The following is a 15,879-nucleotide window of genomic DNA, read 5'->3' as shown; positions in this document are numbered from 1 at the left end:
GAACTCATTTCAAGCTGTAAAAATTACAAAAAATTAAATCATATGTATGCTTTGCAGAGTCTTTAAGGTATTTTGTTATTTTGTTTGTACTGCGTGGCACTAAAGTGGATCTTTAAAAGCTTAATTTTAAGGTTTCTTCAGTCTGACATGGATGCCCATTAATAAAAGTGAATGATCAGATAGGATCTACAGGAGATTGATCAAATTGGAGAGAGGTTAATCAGTTGTATACATTCCAATTTACATGAAAATAACAAATTTACTTTTAAAAATGCTGTTTCTAAAGTAACAGAAGCTTTAGTTTAATGAAGCATCCACAAATCAGGCTCCGTCTGAATTTTGGTATCACTCTTATCTTTACTTTTGTCACCAGGAGAACACTAGAAAAAGAAAGCGAAATGAGAATCAATGCTTATAAGCTAAAAAATAATTATTCCAGATGCAACCAGTGCCTGGAAAAAAAGCACGGGTTTTTTTTTGTTTTTTTTTTTTTTATTTTAATCTACTGAACTTTCAGTACCAATTATTTATCTTTCTCTTCTTTGGATCTGACTTCTTAAGTATATGCAAGTGAAATAGAAGAAGTTACATGCAAAGTAGCAATAACTCAAGCAGCTTGTCTGCATTCTTCTAATCTTTTTGTTCTAATCTGTGAGTGAGATTTGTAAATGACCTCTCCTCTGCTCTCTGCTCCTCTTCCCAGATTGTGATCACGAACAGTTCACAGTCCTCCACGGCATGGGTGCTACCAACCAAAGTCTGTTCTGGTGATTTATCTTCTCTCATCAGTTATCAGCCCAGAACACTGTGCTAGCTAGAAAGTATCATACAGACTAACAGGTATTTCGGAAAGGAACTGTCTTCTCAGACCACAGTGACAGCAGTACAGCCTCAGCAAACAACATTTTGTCTGCTGATGACTTTTGAAACTTCAGAATCCCTCTGCTAACCCTTCTTTAAGACATAAAAACTGTTGTGGAATGAGTTGGCTCTGTCGTTAATCAAGGAGTACTTTGTTTTGGAATCAATAAGCAGCTTGTTTAAATATCAGCCCCACAAAGCAGCTATAGTTCTGTTGAATGCCTTCCCCGTCCCCACTGCATGGTCTCGTGGCAGTGGGGTGCTGGGAGATGGGTGTTCATGTGGGGCTCCAGCCTGGAGCCACAGTGCTTGGATGGGACCATGGAACTGGTCAGCAAGCGATCACCAAGCACTTTGTACGCAGTGTGTTCCAGTGGTGCTTCGCACCAGTTTTCAAGTATTAGAAGGTAGATGCGCTTTGCAATGACTACAAAACTGAATGTCGTGAAGTGACTTAACAGTAATAACAAATTACTAAGTTGACATTAATAATATTTAAATAAAGACAAATTGATAGGACACATCACCTGTAGGCCAACATTTGTCTCTCTTTTTTTTTTTTTTTTTTTTTTTTTTAAGACATTCTGTTACACTCCAGAAGTCATATCTCCCTAAGATAGTTATATTATACCCCAGGGAGCAGGACACCTACTTAACCAACACATGAAAAAAAAAGGAAAAGAAGAAAATCTCCAGTGGACTCCACACATTTACTCAATTTTACATAAGTAAAATGAATCTGCTTAATGTTTATTTCATTTTATCAGATTGGATAATGCTGTCTTGGTGGCATTAAACACAGCTGATCTCTCCCCTTCCTTTCCGTGCACACATGTTTTTGTTAAAATTTAACTATTTACATCTATGTCTCTTAGTATTGCCTACAGATCAGTCAAAGAAGAATAGGTCATCTCTCCTGCCCTGCTGTTTATATATTAATCATCTAGGAAATAAACTGCTCAGTATCCTACCCACCTCAGTAATATTTGTGATGTAATTTGTTTGGATGCCCAAATGTCACCAGCGTTGATTGTAAGAGATGAAAAAAATATACTAGCTCAGCACACCAAGCTCTGGGCTAAAATGTAAGCATGAAATCTCTGGTTTATTTTTGTAATAATGTTTACAGCTGTTTAATGACCCTGAAAGGGTTCAGTAGTCTGGTGTTCTGTATTTTTTAACAGGAGTGTATTATGCTTCTAACAGCCTTAGTTAAACTGTTTCAGCAACAACAATAAGAACAATATTTAATAAAATTCAATATGTATTCTGAAGTTTCTCAGCGATACCTGTTTATGAGTTGCTAAGAGCTGAAGCAGTCCATTTTGTGGTATTTAGAATTTGTCACTGGACCACAAGATAATGTAGATGTGTGTGATTTTTTCTAGCTGGAAAGATAAATACCAGGTCTATATTCTGAAAGCATATGTAACAGTGTGCGTAACTCCAACTGCTGAGAGGATCAGGGCCAGAGCGAGCTTGTCGTTTGAACACGTGAGCTTGTAAAGCATTACTTTGCTTACTGAACTGTAAATCTTTTAACTAACCTAATCTAAGCTATAATAACAGCACAACAGTGTTTTTAAAATGAGTGTGAAGGGGGAAGTGCTTTAGTGTGTGTGTCCAGGAGGAATGAACAGGTGTAAACAAGGGCTGAATTTGGTCCATCTGTTTACAAAGATAGAGGCATGTGAATGCGCATATGTGTACACGTATGTGTGTGTCTGCACATGTTTATGTATGTGTATAGGCACATATTTATATTTAAACTTTTTTATTCTATTTGCCATCTTTCTCCCCCCACCCCCACTCTGTTTCCAGCCAAAGAAAGCTGAGCTTCTCGTATTACATTAATGTAGTTGTGATGACAGGCATTTCTGGTGTCATAATTGGTTTTAAATTCCAGTAATCCATTTCAAATCATGAAATAAAATCTGTGTGTTCAATTCAAATGGCTAAAGTCAGAACTTTCGTTATTGATATCGCAGGAAATAGTCTGGAGGGCAAAAGTGTGAGTGAAATCAAAAAAACTATTAGTAGCATCAAAGGACTCAAATGTTTCCCTGTACCTTCATGTAGGAGATGAGAGAGTATTTTTATAATACATGTATCCAGTGGTGAATTTCGTAAGCTGAGTGCCCTCCTCGCAGGAACAGGAGACACACACCCAGAGCAGTAAATGGCAGTCCTCTGATCTGGTGGTTAGTTTGCTTCTTTCCAAGGGACAGCTCTTGCCCTGCCCTGAGCAGCATAAACGTGTAGCAGGGTGTGGACAGGACTCTTGGGCTACCACAGCTAGCTTGGACCAGAGCTGGGGCTTGCCCAGGTTGGGAAGAGCAGTGTGTAAGTATATCCTGCTGCCAATATGCTTTGCACATGTCTTGGGTGATGCTGTCTTTACAAAACATTTGAGATAATTAAAGGCCCAAAATTTACTACATCATTTCAACAAATGTATTTTGACTTTCTTAACAATCTCAACTTTGATTTGCAATTGATTTTGTAAACATATGTTAACACAGAGAACACTGTGTTTCTGTTCCCAGTGCGAGTGATGGGAAAATGTTCCATGTTTTCCTTATAAGAAAGATCAGAATAATGAAAATCATGTACTAGGCAATATATTTGAAAATTGAAAGCTAGACATTTTCCTTCCTGTGAAGCATCACAGCAGCAACTATAAACTGACATTCCCTAGCAAGGGTCCTGTCTGATGGGAAGAGGCTGGGCAATGATCACCATGACACCAGGGTGCGGACCTTATAGTGCAAGGCCTGAAGCAAGAGGCTCGCTGGGGAATGAAAGCCCCTCGCCCCACCTGGTCTAACCCTGTCTGGTGATCAATCTAGGCAGAGAAGATGGATAAAGAGAGAGAGAATGAAACTGCAAATTTTCTTTTTGGTGAAATTAGACAGATAAGATTGGGTTATCTAATTCATAGTGGAATGATGGATGAGGAAGAGTTTTATTTATGTCTTGCATGTGGATACAAGATGAGATTTTGGTAGGTTTTGCTATGAATGGGCTGAAGAATACAAGAGTCTGATTTACATGAGAGCTGAACAGCAGCAGGGTCCTTGTGTTCCTAAATGCTGTAACTGGGAATTGCAAGAGGAGAAATTCCACATGGCAGTACTTTGAATGCCATGGTTATACTTCACAATGAAACCAGGCTGAAGTGAGAAAACAAGAGACAATTCAGAGCCAGAGGCAGGATAGGTGTGGTGAGAAGCTGGGGCAGGTTGAGAGTGAGAATACAGTCTTAAGTGAAGAACTGTAGCCTCTTGAGACTGTGGTAGATGGATCCTAGAAACTGAACAGTTGATCAGAGTATGTGGCATTCAGAGGTGATTATTTCTCACCACACAGAAGCTATGCTGACCTTTCTGCATATTTCATGACAAATGTATAAAATTTCTGATGCCAAGAGAAGCAGCATGTGTGGGTTAGGCTCCCCAGACTTGATCCAAAATTATTAATTTTTAAATGAAAAAATATGGATTTGGTCTTCCTCTTGATTTTTTGACTCATCCTATCTGTATTCTATATTATATGTGCCTGTATGTTTGTGGGAGACAGAAAGTAACAAAAAAATTTTAGAAAAATTATCATATTCCAACTACAAATGCTGTTGTTACTTTATTAAAGTTATCTTTGAAAAAGAGCCACAGAATAACTTAAAATCTCAACCATAACTCCCTTCCCCCTCTCCAGTCCAAATAACCGTACGTTTGAACTGAAGCTTAGGGTTAAACATCAGAATTAATAAACTCCACTGGGATCTGTCAGCATTTCCAAACTTCGATAGAGCATTAAATGTTAAAATTAACTACCCAAACCTTCCTGAGCATGTAAAGGCACTAGTTCCCATTGAGATCAGCTGAAAAAATGAAATTTAAACTGCATTTTTCAAGCTGTTATAGAGTAATAGCAATTCACAAAGACTTTTCTAAACTCTCTTGAATATATGTATGGGTCTGTATATGCATTTCTTGAATCTTTATGTTCTTGTTTGCCAACATGCCTTGTTTAAGGTGGGTGAGGGGAAATAGCACCTGTGGTATATGGCATCCAGACAGAAAGTAGATTTGGGGTTTGAGGGTTTTCTGGTGTGGCTTTTTTTTTTTTTTTTTTTTTTTTTTTTGGCTTTATTTGGTTTAATTTTGGTGGGTTTTTTTTGTTTGTTTTTCTTTTTTTTTAACGAGCATAGACAGATATTCAAAATCTCAGTCAACTTCAAGCAATGGCAGGCATGAGCACTGCAGCTGTCAGATTTCTAGCTAGTCATTTTGAAAATTTGGTTTGTCTCAAAAGTTAAGCAAACTTTCAAAAATTAAAAAAAGTATTTTTGTATGTGCCAATGTTCTGAATGGGCGTGGTCTGCTGCACAGAAAATTTGCATGGAAACCAAGAATTGTACCCTGTGTGAACACCTTGGCTTGATTATGTTCCCCTACATTTGGATGTAAGACACTGGAACCTAGACTCAGGTGTGGTCCTATAGCTTATAGGTATAAGTCTATTCCTTTTATATACTTGATCTCATTAATATTTTTATAAATAATAATATTGACAGCATGAAATTAATGGATCCCCAACATGAAATCTGAATCTGAGCACTGTTAAAGTTTGAAAAAGATCTGCTTTACATCTGAGCAAAATTCTGTAGCTCACATTCATCTTGAATACACATGAATATGCACTTCCCCCTTCTTACAGATTCTGTGTTGTATCACAACCTCAGTCATCCTGTTGAGGACCAAAGAGGTCTCTCTTGGAGACCACCCATGCATTTTTTTAGGCCCTGATCCTGCAAATACTTAAGCATGTGGGGAACTATGCTTTCAAGAGTGACCCTTTGAAGTCTACTGGGCTACTCCCAGGAGGACAATTACATGCATTTTAACTACGTGCCAGATTTGGGACTAAAATTGTCTAGCAAATGGCCACTGTGAAGCCATGTGAGGAATGGTGTCCACCTGGAGTGTGCCTGTAGGCTTTCTACAAGGCTTAGTCAGTAAATGCTTTTGGCTAAAGACAAACAGAAAGTTGACCAAATTAATTACTCAGAAATGTATATTTCTTACTAATTTCTTACTATATTTCTAAAATTACTTAATTCACTAATTTTATTAGTGAATAAAGTGTCAAATTACTCCACTGAACAACACAGATCTTAATTATATTCTATTATACCTTATAGCATCATCTAGTTTTAGAGTTATTAATGTAAAACTTTATATTTTAAATAGAATTTTATAGATATATATATATTTGCACATAGTAGGGAAATAGTGAGGATAGAAGATTATTTTGGACAATTATGCAGACTGGAAGAGAGCACTTGTGTTTAACAAACAGCTTTGAATTCCAATTTTCTGAGATACACATAGTGTAGGTACAATTTGTAGTCATTACTGTGTACTAGGAAAGTTATTAAAATTCTTAAACTCGTTGAGGCTTTCCACAACACCTTCCCCAGTTTTTAATTGCTTTTATCTAGTTCCATAAGAGAGCCCTTTAAACCAAATCAAAGTGCCTTAAATCACATGTCTTACCCATTGAAGGACAGAAATATTCCTTCTGTAATCTGGCAAGTTTTCCTAAGAACTGAAATCTGAAGGTTCTCAACAATCAATTAAAAGACTTGGCAGAAGATAATTTATGTGCCTTTTGATGGGTTCAGTTTCAAAATGACAAAATAACAATGTTTCATAGCAGAAGGGTTAAATCTTAATCTCGGAGGTTTAGAAAGCTGCTAGTCGCAGTCTCCTTAAAATTTAATATACCTCGTTAATGCTTACTTGCAAACACTGAAGGATTTTTATGATTATAATCATGTGTTACAGCACCTAGTACTGTTTCTAAGCAGCATACTAATCAGCTTAATGAGATATTACTGCACTTTTTGTTGACTAAAGCAAAATCCCTTTTATTGTTCTAAAGCTTGTCCTTTATTTTTTCCCAAAACATTATCATGTTTTATTGTACACCAGTAAATATCATACCATCGGGTTTTTGTCAAATCATAAAACTATCTTTCTCATTGTAGAATGTGTAATATATTGAATATGGTTAATGGAACTGAAAGTTACAAATGGATTTCTATTTTGGGTGTTTTTTTTTGCTGGGTTTTCTAATGGAAATAGGAGAGCTGCACGAAAGTTCTTTTTCTATATATTTAGAAATATAAACGGATGCAGTTTCACAACACAGACAAGGGAGGTAGTAAAAGCCTTTGCCCCTTCCATAAGAATTAGATTTTGAAATTGTTGCATATTTTAAAATAGTAATTAATGATTACTGCAAATATGCAGAATGATGAAAGCACTTGTATGGTCAAAATTGTGTAGCACATTTGGTACTTAATACACTTTTTATTGTTTTTACACTAATTCCTTTGCATTATTATGAGTAGGTAAAACATAAAATGCAAATTGCACGTCAGTGATTCAATGCTTGTAACTCTCACAGTCTGAATCTAAACTATCTTTTGACTTTCAGAGATGGAAGAAGCTAGTTTGTGCCTTGGTGTTTCTTCAGCTGTGCCAGAAGCTGACGCCCATCTCAACAGCACCATACTCAATGGACAGTATTCAATGAGCCAGAAGCTGCACCAGATCACTTCGCAGCTCAGCCATGCCTTCCCAGAGCTCCAGAACAGGCAGAATCCAGAAGAGAAGACGTCAACGCCACTAGAAGACAAAAGCCACATGTCCATAGCAAACCAGCCCATCAGCAGTCAGATGGCTCTGTTGGCCAACCAGCTCAATAGAGAGGTTGATACCAGTTTGAATGGGCGTGTGGACCTGCAGCAGTTCTTGAATGGGCAAAACCTAGGCATTATGTCTCAGATGAGTGATATAGAGGATGATGCCAGGAAAAACAGAAAGTACCCATGTCCTCTGTGTGGGAAACGCTTTCGCTTTAACAGCATCCTGTCACTACACATGCGAACTCACACTGGAGAGAAACCATTTAAGTGTCCATACTGTGACCACAGAGCAGCTCAGAAAGGCAACCTGAAGATTCACCTGCGTACTCATAAGCTTGGAAACCTTGGCAAAGGTCGTGGAAGAGTCCGAGAAGAAAACAGGCTTTTGCATGAGCTGGAGGAGAGAGCAATTCTTCGGGACAAACAGATGAAGAGCAGCCTCCTGCAGCCACGACCTGATGTGAAAGCACAGCAGCATGCCCAGCCAATGCCTCTTGCAAACTGCAACTTGTCTGTGCCTGCTAATCACAGCACACCTGATATTTCAAACCCTGTTCCCTCTCCAAAGCCAGTCAGTGTCCAGGAAGAAGTTGTTACTCAGACAGCTGGGTTTAGATGCACGTTCTGCAAAGGCAAGTTTAAGAAGCGAGAAGAGCTGGACAGGCACATAAGGATCCTGCACAAGCCTTACAAGTGCACCCTGTGTGACTTTGCTGCCTCGCAGGAAGAGGAGCTGATCAGCCACGTGGAGAAGGCTCACATAACTGCAGAGTCAGCCCAGGGCCAGGGCTCCAATGGGAGTGGGGAGCAGTCCACCAATGAGTTCCGTTGCGAGGTGTGTGGCCAGGTGTTTAGCCAAGCCTGGTTTCTGAAAGGCCACATGAGAAAGCACAAGGATTCCTTTGAACACTGCTGTCAGATCTGCGGGAGGCGATTCAAAGAGCCTTGGTTTCTTAAAAATCACATGAAAGTTCACCTGAATAAGTTATCTGTAAAGAACAAATCTCCTAATGATCCTGAAGTACCTGTCTCTATCAGCAGCATGTCCCAGGAAGCTCATGCAAACCTATATTCGAGATACCTCTCATGTTTGCAGAGTGGGTTTCTTCCTCCTGACAAAGTGACTTTAAGTGAACAAAATCAAATCTATAACAAAGGAGATATGCCCATAAAGGAGAAAGAAGTGTTGGGGAAGCTTCTTTCACCGATTTCTGGTATTGGCCACAGTATGGCTGAAGGGGATAAACATTCTTTATTGGGCTGTCTCAATCTGGTGCCTCCTCTGAAATCCAGCTGTATAGAAAGGTTACAAGCTGCCGCCAAAGCGGCAGAAATGGATCCAGTAAACAGCTATCAAGCCTGGCAGCTTATGGCAAGGGGAATGGCCATGGAACATGGCTTTTTGTCTAAAGAGCAGCAGATACAGCGCAGCCATGAAGACACTTTGGCAAATGCTGGAGTTATGTTTGATAAGGAGAAGCGGGAGTATGTGTTAGTAGGAGCAGATGGCTCTAAGCAGAAAATGCCTGCTGATTTGGTTCACAGCACTAAAATGGGCAATCAGAGAGACTTGCCAAACAAACTAGACCCTTTAGAAGGCAGTAGAGATTTTTTGTCACATGGTATGAACCAGGGACTTGATTTCAACTTACAAAGTCATGGAAATGTGAAAGAAAAGCCAACTGAATGCCCAGACTGCGGAAGGGTTTTCAGAACCTACCACCAAGTGGTTGTTCACTCCAGGGTCCACAAAAGAGACAGGAAAGGAGAAGATGAAATAATTCAAGGTGGTCTTGATGAGCGACGTGGATCTGGAAGTGACCAAGAGTCTCAGTCTGTCAGCAGGTCGACAACACCAGGGTCCTCTAACATTACTGAAGAAAGCGGAGTAGGTGGGGGTCTCTCGCAGATGGGAAGTGCCCAGGAGGACAGCCCGCATCCTTCCTCACCCTCCTCTTCAGGTAAGATAACTTCTCTTTCCCTCTCCTCACTGAAAGCTTCATAGGTATATTTGAAATTGCAGCAGCAAAGTAGTTTATGCAGTCTCTTGTTAGGTCGTTTCACAGTGATCTACAGGGATGTGGTTATATGCCTGAACATCCGTGTGTGGGTTCCCACAGTGCCTTGTAGGTGAATTCTGGGCTCACCCTTTTCTCCCCTCCAAAGGTAGGTTTCCCATCCTTTCAGCTGTTACCTCTGCCACCCTGCTGCCAGCAGCATGTGGGGTCTGAGCAGTCACCAAGGGCAATGTTGCTTCCAGGGCCTCTCCTGTTGGGTTTTGGAAGGGCTCTTTCTTGCAGATCTTTCCATGCCCTTCATGTAAAAGGGTGAGGAAAGATGCCTTCTTTGAGCCGTAGTTCAAAGAACTAGGATTAAAAACAGCATGTTGGCCAAACTTTCTGATTGCCCTTCTTCCCACAGCTGTATCAGTTACTTAGCTGAGATACGTACCTGGTGACTGGACTGATTGAAAAGAGGTTCAAAATATATGTTACTAACTTATTATAATCTTTCAACTTTTTTTCGCATTTTAACATGTATGAAGCCTTCTGCTTAATTCTCATATATTTGAAAGTACAAGGAAAATAGAAATTTAACTGAAACGTTTTAATTGCATTGTATGTCATGTTAACTTGCTGTGTATAAAATAGGAAAGCAGATGATATTTCATTGGCGGTGTTTATAAAATATTGAGCTTCCTGGTGCAATTTTTAAAGTTACTAGCCTATGACTGCTGAAATAAAATCTTCAAATAATAACAGGTAAGATTTCTGGCCTCATGTATATTTCCAAAGTCACTTGGTAATGGATAGTAAATTGAAAGTTATATCTTCAGCGCTTTATAAAGAAAGCACCTCACTAATACTGTAATCATTCCTCAAGCCTAACAACAGAGGAAATCATGCCATAACAAATACTCTGTTACTAATGGCAACATTGATTTCTGCAATCAGCCATTAAGTCTAGAAAATGAAAGACAGTTTGAGGTACCTTAAGGCATTACATTGCCCACTGTTAAAAAGCTGGTAGCAGGCTGTTGAGGGTAATTCTTTTCAGTCCCACACACACACCCCCACTCCCCCCCGCCCGGTTTCGAAAAATATGTTAGTATTGGAAGCAATTCACTGTTACAGTTATTAAGTATATGCCAGTTTATTTTTGTTGTTCTTGTCATGCTCCAGTATACTCTACTTCTGAGGCCAAATTAATATAAAAATAAAGTGTTAGTTTGCTGGCTTATTACAAACCAGTAAAGAAATTGTTAAGACACATAAATCTGCACTCCACATTCCACAGATTCCTATAGTACTTAATGCTGTTGTTTAAATACCCATGAAACACACTGTCTACTCTTAGAGTCACAGCCTCGCATACAATTTATTACTGGTGAGACACATTAGAAAAATTCTATGTAGGAACAAGGGTAACAGGCGAGAGCTAATTTCCTACTATATATAGTTGTTGAGATTGTTTTAAGAGGATTGAAAATATGTCAGTGTGAAAAAGATTATTTTCTAACTTTCACTTTTAAAAATCCTTCACATCGAGGGGGAGGGAGGGAGGTAATGGGGGGTGGACTGCTCCTCTTTAATATAGAAAGCATCACTTTTGTTTGGCAATGCCATAGAGGGGATCAGAAAGAAAAGATCCCGAAACTCTTTAAATTCTGTCCAAAGACTTCCAGGGCTGTCTGGAAAAGTCTGAGGGAAAGAGAGCCCCAGAGTCTTGAACTGATAGAGACTGAAGAGGATTCAAACACTGCATGTGAAAGTTGGTGTAGTAACGAGTGCCCTGAAAACTTTAATTCCAAGTGTACTGGTTCATTAAGTGTATTGTTGTGGGAAGTTTTTCCTGTCTTCAAAGGCAAAAGATTCCCCTGCAGTGTTGTTCTTTCTTTGGCCACTAATTTAAAATTATTTTTAACTTAAATGGCAATTTTCATTTTCACACCTGATGCATTTATATCAAAGCATATGAAAATATGTGGAGTATCAAAGCAAGATATATGGAATAACAGTCACTGGAAGCACGTTCTTTATTACTGACCTTTTATATTAATATCTGATTATCTCCTTTCGTCTGTTACTAGTAAATCTAGGAAGGCTCTCAGTGTCATGCATCCTATCAGGGAAAGTGTGCATGTTTTTATAACTTCTTAATCAGATGAAAGAAAGAGGGTATTGAATTTCACCAGAACAAAATCTAAGTATTCTTTAGTACTTTAAAATTAAATTTTACTGCCAGGTTGCTGTTGGAACTTTTCATCAGTATGAAGTGTGTATTTGATTGCTACCTGTGAAAAATAAACCAGTAGAATATAAAGAAATCAGTTTTTTTGCGCAGGGGAGAATTAAGTAGTCATTCAGTCTTCTATTAAGAAATTACCGCAAAACACAGTTTTACAAATTTCTCAGACTGCATAACAATGTCTCAAAACTTAATTTGCATCACTTGATTCTTTTTTGTTGAAAACTGGGTCAGTAGGGCCTGAGAAACTATTTTTTCAGATCTTAACCAATGAATTCTTCTTTATAAATTGGTGCTCTTAACATGATAGTAGTTCTGAATTCATCATAAAAACCTTTTTACACAGTGCCTCTTAGAACAGATCTCCAGAAGAAGGCTTACAATGAGTGGCAGAGAAGGCTTTGTTATCTGATGTAATTCTTTGCAAAGGAGGATTGGGAATGGAGTGCCTGTTTAAAACTGTCTAGCTCAGGCTGAGAAGAAGAAAGGGTCAAGTTTGCAATCAAACAGTTATTGCAGAGATGTGTGACTGTCACTGGCTGGGCTAATGTGGTATGCAGCTGTTTGTTATGTGAGTAAAAGAATGTTTGAATCAGTGAACATGTGAAAATGACTCCAGTGAACCAGAAAATGTGTTTGTTCTTTAGCTCTCCAAACTGCTGAGAACTAAGCTTAAGATCAACTGCTAAAACTAGGACCTTTGACAAATTGAGAGGTCATATTTTTTTAACAGAAATGAACAAAACTAGTCACACAGATAATTTCCCTGTGTTTTTCATTGTTTTATCTTGTTTTTTGTTTACTTTTCTGTGAAATTATGAGAGTCAAATAAATGTCATTTCTGTCTCCATATAGAATACAAAGGGAAACTGCTGCAAAAAATATGTGCCTCTGCACTCTTCCTTATGGTGTTGTGGATGGGGGATGCTGTTGGGGTGGTTCTTGTCTAACTGCAGGCACCCTTCTGAAATTAATTTTGCAGCATCACAGCAGAAATGCAGTAAAGCAGGGCCAGATGTCCAGTCTTACTTCTAGCCCTCTTATATTAAACAAAAGTTGTATTTGTACCAGTTTTACTTAGGAATTAATGCATAGAATAATTAAAACTTAATGTGGGAAGAAATGATACTGTTCATTATATCCAGCAGGGTGGTACCTTCTGCATTTTCCTATAATTTTGGTGTGGGGATAATTGAAGTCTTGATAGTATGAAGGGGGTAATTGAATGCACTGACCCTCCAGTTCATTAAATAAAGTAGGCCAAGTTCCATGATCAATGGAAAGCATGGGGATTAAAAAAAAGAAAATAAAATACTGTTAGATACAACCACTTATTCTTGTATGCAGCATTTCATGTGGACTTTGGCCTAGTTTGTTTGATCAGCTGTTTTGGAATCTTTCAGACATCTTTTGGGGGGTTAAAATGAGGGGTTTTAAGTAGAAAAGCTTTAGGTATTAAATACAGTTTTAGCCCATATTTATGTCCTCTGACAGAACACATAAAAACCTTTTGTAGTAGCCATCATTGCACAGACATAGGAAAGACAGTGATATGATACTCTTTTGCTTTGTCTTTTTCTTTCTTTCTCTCTTTCTTTTTTGCTTTTCTTTCTTCCCCTTTTCTTTCTTTTTCTTTCTTTTTTCTTTCTTCCTCTTTTCAGTGATAGCCATCATCTGCTCATTGTGAACAAAACAGGCAAAAAAATTTAAGTCTGAGGATTAAGATCTTCATTTTTTTGCTTGTGCATTCCAATTGTTCTTAAAATATTTGGCAATGTCAATTAGTAACTGAGCAGAGTTAGCTGATGAACACAATTTTCCAGTAGACTGAGCACCCTATTGTTGTCGAGCTAACAGCAGATTTCTGAGGTCATTATCATTCCCTGGTAGCTTGGCCCAGCTGCTTCATGCTGCAAAAGCCAAACTTCAGACTGGAGCGGTGGGATGGCATGCAGCAACAGGGGGCTGTGAGGGGAGGGCTGCGGCACGCACAGCGAGGCTGTGGTAAGGCATTAGAAACTGAGGAAAGAGAAAGTAAAAGTTTCTAGGTGTTTCCAAGGAAATCTGCTTTCCAGCCTGGCTTCCTGCTGCATTTCAGCTTCCCTCTCTACCTCAAGGATCAGTTTAATCTTTCTGATTGGGCAACTGTGGAAACAACAGGAAAACATAATTTCTGTCACTAGTCAGTCCCTAAAGGAGGACTTGAACTAGCCCACTGCCTTGACGTTTCCTTGGGCAGGTGTTATGTTTTGCTTTGCTTTGGTTTGCCAAGCAGGGACATGGGGAGAGGTAGGGGAAACACTTAGTTTTTTTTCCCTCCCCTGGCTGAAGATATTTTACCTTATAAAATAGCTGCAAATATGGAGCTTGAGAACTGCAGGCAGCTAGCACTGCTTTGGCAAGTTGTCAGTCCTGGAGGATGGCACACAGAACTTTCTTTGTGGAAATGCTATTTAATATAGGCGTTTTCACTTTCTGCCTTTTTTCTTTTTTTTTTTTTTTTTTTCCTCTTTTTGTCTTTGTTGGCCTCATTTGGTATCAGGTTCAGCGAGATGCAAAGCCGCACTTTTTTAAAGCTCAGCTGTTATAACTGAGCACCATATGCAGCCTTTCAATCCCTGATATGGAATACTGTACATGCTGCTCCATGTTTGTAAGAGATTTACAGGAGCTTGAGTTGTGTGTATTAAAGCTGTGTACATCTAGACATTTGGGAAAGTGCTTACAGCAAAGCTGCTGCAGGCACAGGCCTATACTAATAACCTGGCAAAGAGTCAGCTTTTACTCTTACATAATGCCTTAAATTGCCATCTCTGTTGAAAGGTCAGGGTTTACTTGTGGGGATCATCATGGTGGTCCCAAGTCTGGTTTGTTTCTATTTTTCCCCCCTTTTTATTTTTTTTCACACTGGCTTAATTGCAGACTCATTTCCTTTGCTTCAAGACATAAAGAGCTACTCTAAGAGGCTTATTTTACAAGTAGAAACGCTATAGCTAAGTATCTTTAGTAATGTTTTGACGTTATAACATTAATTAATGATGTTTGAAGGGCTAGGTTTCATTTATAGGTGCATTGCTGTACATCTAGGATCAATACCACTAACACTACTGAAATGGTAGAATTAGCCCAACATTGCTACTGTCAGTCTGTACTCCAGGATGAGTAACACCTGCAAAAGGGGCACTGTAGTAAAAAAATAAGAAAACACCTCCCTGTTGTGTCTTTGCAAAGCAAGTGCTTTATGACCTCTGGAGGGGGACACGGTGAATGTTCTACAAGGCGGATGTCCAGGTCCTGTTGTGATGGGAAGACCAGAGACTGCTTCTCTTTCCTGTGTCTGGTGACATGTTCAAGTAATGCGGTCTATTGGTACTGAGAATGTGATTAAAAAAAAATGTAGTTTTAGTTGATGGGAAAAAAGCCTAATCCTAAGTTTTGTGTTTTGCCCTCAGATAGTCTCTGATGTGTCTGTGTGCAAATAGGTAAGGAGGAGTTTAAAGGATGGCATGAGATAATATATTTATTATCAGGACAGCTCTCAGCTACATTGAAGGGATGTTGGTTTTAATTTGAAAGTTAAATGATGAATTTAGAGGTTCAGCTTAAGTAAGACCCCAGATGTGAACTTCTTCAAAATCTCCAGTTCCCCTCCTCCGTTTCACTGGTGACATACTGAAACACAAAGTATTTATGTGGTGTTTCAGTGTCATTTACAGGTTGTTTCTTGGCATTTGTTGAACCACTCTCATAGGTTACAGGGGCACCATTAAGTTGTTATGGTGGGATCTAACATGGCATGGCGAAATCTGAAATCTGGCACTGATTTGAGCATCTGAATGCCACTGTTTCTCCTGAGCCTGCCTTTGTGCTCTAGTATCACCGCCCAAGTTAGCATACAAACTCATAAGTCTTGAGAGAAGGTCCCCATTTCTCAGAAGTACTGACTAAGGAATAGGATTTTTGATTATGAAGTCCTGAATCATTTTGGCAAAGTACATTGTCCATCTTCTTGGTGAAACAGTAGGTGAATATGGATAAATAAATTGGCATCCCTT

The 15,879-nt window shown here is 38.9% G+C and overlaps 1 protein-coding gene across 1 annotated transcript in view; it reads left to right on the top strand.

The window, feature by feature from the left end:
* Positions 1-7,367: 7,367 nt before the first annotated feature.
* ZNF536 (zinc finger protein 536) overlaps positions 7,368-15,879 on the top strand; it is a 184,507-nt gene continuing 175,995 nt past the window's right edge. The window contains exon 1 of the mRNA XM_065662622.1: positions 7,368-9,537. Coding sequence (XP_065518694.1) covers positions 7,368-9,537 — 2,170 coding nt within the window. The remainder of the gene's footprint in view (positions 9,538-15,879) is intronic.

The sequence above is a fragment of the Lathamus discolor genome, chromosome Z (assembly GCF_037157495.1).
Source record: "Lathamus discolor isolate bLatDis1 chromosome Z, bLatDis1.hap1, whole genome shotgun sequence".
NCBI lineage: Eukaryota > Metazoa > Chordata > Aves > Psittaciformes > Psittacidae > Lathamus > Lathamus discolor.
This window is presented reverse-complemented; position numbering and strand designations above follow the sequence as displayed.